This window comes from Cystoisospora suis (assembly GCF_002600585.1).
Source record: "Cystoisospora suis strain Wien I chromosome Unknown contig_5750, whole genome shotgun sequence".
Taxonomy (NCBI): domain Eukaryota; phylum Apicomplexa; class Conoidasida; order Eucoccidiorida; family Sarcocystidae; genus Cystoisospora; species Cystoisospora suis.
This window is the reverse complement of record NW_027158540.1, coordinates 1-5,903: the sequence shown is the minus strand read 5'-3', so window position 1 is coordinate 5,903 and position 5,903 is coordinate 1. Positions and strand designations below refer to the sequence as shown.

The 5,903-nt window shown below is 45.3% G+C and overlaps 1 protein-coding gene across 1 annotated transcript; it reads left to right on the top strand.

Annotated features, from left to right (window-relative positions):
• The first annotated feature begins 40 nt into the window (after positions 1 to 40).
• CSUI_009552 (splicing factor sf2) lies at positions 41 to 5,894 on the top strand. The gene is made up of 3 exons (XM_068069667.1): positions 41 to 1,490; positions 2,689 to 2,771; positions 3,342 to 5,894. Exons 1-3 carry the CDS (start codon positions 1,323 to 1,325, stop codon positions 3,610 to 3,612), a joined length of 522 nt encoding a protein of 173 aa, XP_067918357.1. The 5' UTR covers positions 41 to 1,322; the 3' UTR covers positions 3,613 to 5,894.
• Positions 5,895 to 5,903: the final 9 nt, after the last annotated feature.

The window sequence follows — 5,903 nt, the reverse complement described above, 5'->3', positions numbered from 1 at the left end:
ACTGTCGATAAATCTCTTTACCTTTCTTTCTTCTTTTTTTTCTTTCTTCTAGAGACTCCTTTCTTTCTCTCCTATAGGGGGGGATTCTTTCTTTGGGTTTTTGATAGTTTTCTGTACTCCTTTTTCCTTTCTTTTTCTCTTCCCAAGAAACCATTTTGTTCACGTCTCTCTCTTTTCTTCCTTTCCTGTTCTGTTGTGTTTCTTTCTTTTTTTTTATCTGCGTTTTTATTTGCGTCTCGACTAGTAATGAATGGACTCTTTTCTTTCTGATTCCTTCCACGCCACCACGGTTTCCTTTCCTTCTCTCTTTCCCTCTTTTCCTTCGTCCTTCTTTCTCGTTCTTACCTTGCACATTTCCTCCTCTTCTTTCTTTTCGACTCATGCTTTTTCTTATTTGTCCCGCATCTTCGGAGGAGGACTCATTCAACAGTCTTCTTCCTTTTACACTGAGTAGCTGATTACTTACACCTCTTTCTGTCTTTTTTCTCACGAATATCCTTCGCGCTCCTGTATCATCATCTTTCTCAAAAGTCATCCTTTTCTCTCTCTCTCTTGTTCACGCTTTCTTCTCCTTTGCCTCCACCTTTTTTCTATCTCCCACCGGCCCTTATCTATCCTTTTCTCTGTCCCGGCTCTTCTTTTTTGTCACGTTTCGTGTGCGGTCTTCTCGCCGTTCAATCGGCTTTCCTCTTCTTCTTTCCCCCATCAAGGTATCCCTTTTCGCTTTTGTGTACATCTCTCTCTCCACCCTGCGGTCGCCCTTTCCTTCAGTCACCTCTCTCCTTGAGAGCAGTAGACACATTTGTCTAGGTTTCCCGTTGTGTATTTTCTCTTCTCTCCATCTTTTCCTCTTGAAGAAAAACGCGATCATCTCTCGTGAGGAAGAACAGAAGAAGGGGATATCTGTAATTTCTTTTCTTAACGGACACTTCTTAAACCTATCTCCTTTGCTTTCTCTAAAATACCTTTTTCCACAGTCTCCTCTTTTTGTATTTTCCCACAACTCTGGCCCGCATGTTGCCGCTGCTTGTCCTTCTCTGAAGCACGTACAGCTCCCCTCCTCGTTGGTAGACTAGAGAAGTCATATCTCCTTCGGATTATCGTTCTTTCTTCCCCACCCCCCAAATAATCGACTACCTCTTGGTTAACCTATCATTGCGTCTTCGTGTTCTTTCTTCGGGTCCTCTCGGTTAATGGATGCGTTGAGTGTTTGATAGATCCAGTAGTACCCCGAGGAAAGCGCTTTTTTTATATCCCATCAAGACGTCTAAAAGAACTTTAAAGAAGAAGCTACATCTTCATCTTCTTTCTTTTCCTTCACCATGACGCGAAGCTCTCGCTCACCTCAGAGGCGCCCCGGAGGGAGTGGCGATAGAGGACCTTCCCCAGATGGAGGAGGCGGAGGTGGGACAAGCGAAGGTAGCCGAATTTTCATAGCCAATCTTCCTATGGAAGTAACGGAGAGTGAAGTTGAAGATCTCTTCTATAAGGTATGTAGGAGCCATGCCAAAATAGACTAAGAAGGACTATGGGTTTAAGATGGAGGGGGGATGTGAGGAGAGAACAAGCGAGAGGAACGGCTGCAAGATGTGTGTGTTTTCTTTCTTTCTTGGGGATAGAGAGAGGGGAGAGAAGTCACTTCAGCAGTGCGAATCGCATGCTTCGGAGTCATGAAGATATATAGACATATATCTTTGTTTTCGCCCAAAGACAAGAGGATAGATAAGGGCGCGAGTGCTTGCCGCTGCTTCACCTAGACAAGATCTATACCAAGGATCCGAAAGTGCAGTATGATAGAGACATAGACAGCACAAGTCGATACGTATATAGATCTATATGCAAATATATAGATACACAGATAGAGATATGTGAATTGTGTATACAGCGGAGATTGTTTTGAGGGGTGTGTATTGACAGCATCGTGCGTGTAGTCTCCTTTATAAGAGCACATCTCTTCACGTATATGATAGAGACATAGACAGCACAAGTCGATACGTATATAGATCTATATGCAAATATATAGGGAGCAATCAGGACGTAAGACGGTATCTGCGTCTATGTGTCTGTACACATGCCTTATATATATCTGTGTATATGGTACGCGAGTTGTTTTATGTATTGTCCCGTGGTAAACGTATTTACGCCTTGTCTTACTCTTATCTCTTTCTTTCGTCGTCCTTAGTTGTCTGTCTCTTTCTCCATTCTTTCGTCATTTCCATCTTCTTTTCTCGTAAGCCTTCTTCAGCTGCACGTGACGAGAGATGTTGAGTAAGCCTACCAAACTCACGACTCCGTGCTTTTCTCTCTCTCTTCTTCGTCAACTCTCTCTCTATACAAATACCCCTTCACTTTCACCTGGGACTCTTCCTTTCTTTCTCTTACTCTCTGTTGACTACTCCATTCTTCTTCTTTCTATCGGAGAACCCTAACAGATTGGGGCGTCCATCAGCTTCTTTCGTTTTCCGCTCAAAGAGGAGAATTCTGTGGTGCATGCAGGGGAAGAAATTAGTAGATCTACCAACATGGAGAGAAACTCTTCTCTCTTCTTTCCCTCGTCATCTCATCCTTCTTTCTTCTTTTCTTTCGCGATTCTCTCACTGTTCGGTTCGTCCTCTCCATCCTTCTTCACTCACGCTGCTTTTTTATGTCCTTTCTTTCGTTCTTGTCTTTCTTTCTTTCTTTCTGTAGTTCGGGAAGATTCAAGATATAGAGATGCGCCGCGATCGCTTTGGCGATACCTCCCTTGCCTTCGTGCAATTCGCGGAGTCGGAGTAAGTCCTCTAAACACACAGAGAGAGAGAGAGGTCTTTACTCACGCCCTTTCATCTTCGCAGCAGTAGAGAAGACATTTTCTCTTTTACGTGAAGAGACCTCTCTCTCTTTCTCTCTCTGTGCGTCTCACTTCTGCTTTTCTTGATATATGGACGTGTCTAAGGCGGCTCTCTCTCTATTAGACAGACAGACAGGAGACTAAAAAGAAGAGGTCTCAGTTCTGCTTGTTCTCCTTCTTCACTCCCAGCCAGTGCGTATTCGCCTCTCTCCGCTAAGAGACATTCTGTTCCTCCCTCTTTCTTCCTTTCATGAAGGTGCACAGGAGCCACAAGGCAATCTTCTCCGCATGCGAAGTCTTTCTTTTCTTTCGTTCTCTACGTAGATTAACCGAAGAGAATCCTCTGAGAGAACAAGGAGTGTTCGAAGAGAAGAGGAACTGCTCTGTCTCTTTATATCCTGTGTGTATGATGTGCATGTATGAAGATGCATGTATCCATGTATGAATCTCCGTGTTTCTTTCTTTCTCACTCTTTCTTTCTCACTCTTTCTTTCTTTCTTTCTTTCTTCAGTGCAGCAAGTGAGGCGATAGCTCGTCGTGACGGAGCCCGTGTGGGTTCGAATAATATTCGCATTGAGAAGGCGAGAAGAAAATTGAGAAGACCAGGCGATCCAAGACGGGGTGAAGACATGCCTCCACGTGGCTATGGATGGAGAGGCCGAGGAGGTCATGGAGGTCGAGGAGGAGGAGGGCATGGGGGGGGAGGAGGTGACTACTATAATAGTAATAGTAGTAGTCATAACAATTACGGAAGGAATCAATTCGGACCTCCCCGCAGGTAGTCTTCCTCTCTCTCTTCTTCTCTTCCTCTCTTTCTCTCTTTCTTCTTCTCTTTCTCTCTTTCTGCGTGTGTCTGTGTGGCTGTATATGGTGGTGTGGATGTACATGCCTGTGTGTATAGGTTTACGTATGTAAGCATTCTATATAGATATGTGTAGATATGTGGCTTCATAGATGGTTAGGTATATGCAGGCATATGTGCCTCTAGTGTGTGTATTTAGAGAGAGTAGCTGAAGAAGAAGACTATGATCTATTGCATCGACGGTGAGAGGGGTGAGGCAAGTAGTAGTACTTCCTGTGGCATATGTATGGGGTGCTTGGAATGAGAGGCGAAAGGAGCAGAACAGTCGCTCTTTGGCATTTTGCCATAGATAGACTAGGAGATGAGGAGAGGAACTTGAAGAAAGAGAGACAAATACGGACAGATTCAAGAGCGAGGTGCTCTTCACTTCATACACAGGCTAAAGTCTTCGCTCACACAGGCAGCAGCAGCAGCAGCCTCGCAATTCTCATGGACGTTATGAGAAGGACAAGATTTCTGTCTGTTTGGATAGAGGTGGGGAGATAGATACAAGCCATTGATAGATAGATAGATGGTGACGAGATACAATAAATAGGTAGACCAGATGAGTGTCTATGAAAGATCTTCGTCGCCGTGACTGATAGATATAGGGTTTACACTGGCGTGACGGGCAAGGAATCTTCTCTAGAGAATGAGAGATCTTTCTTCTGTCTTTACACCTCCTAGATGAGGCGGGTGAGAGGCGGGGTAGACGACAGGTGTTCTCTCCTTCTTTGTATGAGTATCGTGCGATCTGGCTGGTGTGAGAAGAGGAAAGGAAAAAATGAAGAGATAGTAAGCAAAAGCAGCAAAGGAAACGAGAGGAAAGAGAAAGCAAGAAGAGAAGAGACAGAAGATTGCATGGCAGTCATACATGAGCGGGAGAATACACTCTCGGGGTCGGTGTTCTTCCTTTTCTTCACCCTTTCAAAAAGACTGCAGAAGACATGAAAATCTTTCTTCTTCAGCGGGAAAGAGAGGGAGGGCGTTCGGTGGTGTGTATGTACAGCTACAGATTTCAGTCCTAGGGTGGCGCCAATTTAAGGGGGAAAGAGGCTAAAGAAAGCTTTCTCTCTTTTCTTCTGTGGAGACTTCTTAATGGAAAAGACAGAACAATTTTTCTACCGGCGAAATTCCTTAAATCATCGCGTCGTCGACTCGTCATGCAGTGTGTGCTGTTGTGTTGCACAGTGGTGAGGTGTACATACACCTCAGCCTGTAGTGTGTGCGGCGGTGACATACCGAGGTGTACATACACCCCAGCCCATGGTGGGTACGCTGCCTGCGGTGTTCATGCATACGTTTGAAGGGGGGAGACGAATGAATTCTTCTGTCGTGTTTGTGATGAGTCCAGCAGATCGATTTTCTCTCTGTCTCTTCTCGCCTTCTGATCTCCTGGGGAAGGTGGGGGAGAGACAGGAAGAACCGAGAAGGGAGAGAAGGAAAGGGAAGGACATAGAAGTTTTCCGAGTCAAAGAAAGGCATTGAATGCGGTTTTGAATCCTCTTCGTGTGAATAGATAGATGAGCCGCATCGACTGTAGAGACATAATGATGATGGGTACACATAGAGGTGTTGCATATCTAAAGACCTCTACCCCATATCTGCTGTATATACACACAGCAGACCTATCCATAGCTTTTCCTGAGTCTTCCACTGGTGAGTAGATTGCTCTTCCTGTGTATGCACATGTATTCTGACTCTCCGTATATAAGACGACACGGGAGACTGTGCTTGTTGCGCATGCATGCACGCGTACTACCGGGAGGGTCATGGTGATAGACGCATAGGCCTTTGTTATCATAAGGAAGGTAGAAGATGCCTTTCCAGACAGCAGAAAAGGAGGAGAGAAGAAGTGAGGCTACGGTCTAGGAAGGTGTAGTAGGGGGGTGTGAAAGAAGAGAAGGAAAGGAAGTAAAGGTGAAGGTCCTGATGATCATAGGAACGAATGAGAGAGGAGGCAGAAGTTGTTTCTTTGGTCTCTTCGCCAGAGAGAGCAGCCCAGAGAGATACTATGTATCTATCTGCCTATCTATCTCTCCACGCAGGGTTGACGTGAGGGATGGAGATACTGGTCACGGACAGACAGACAACATGCTTACCTCCTCTCTCACCGATCTTTTGTCTCCCTGTCTCTTTTTATTCTGTTCTACCCACACGTCGTGTCCTTTCTGTGTGGGTCCTTTTCTCTCGAGCCCTCCTACGCCATCATGTTTCCCTCCTACCCCCCCC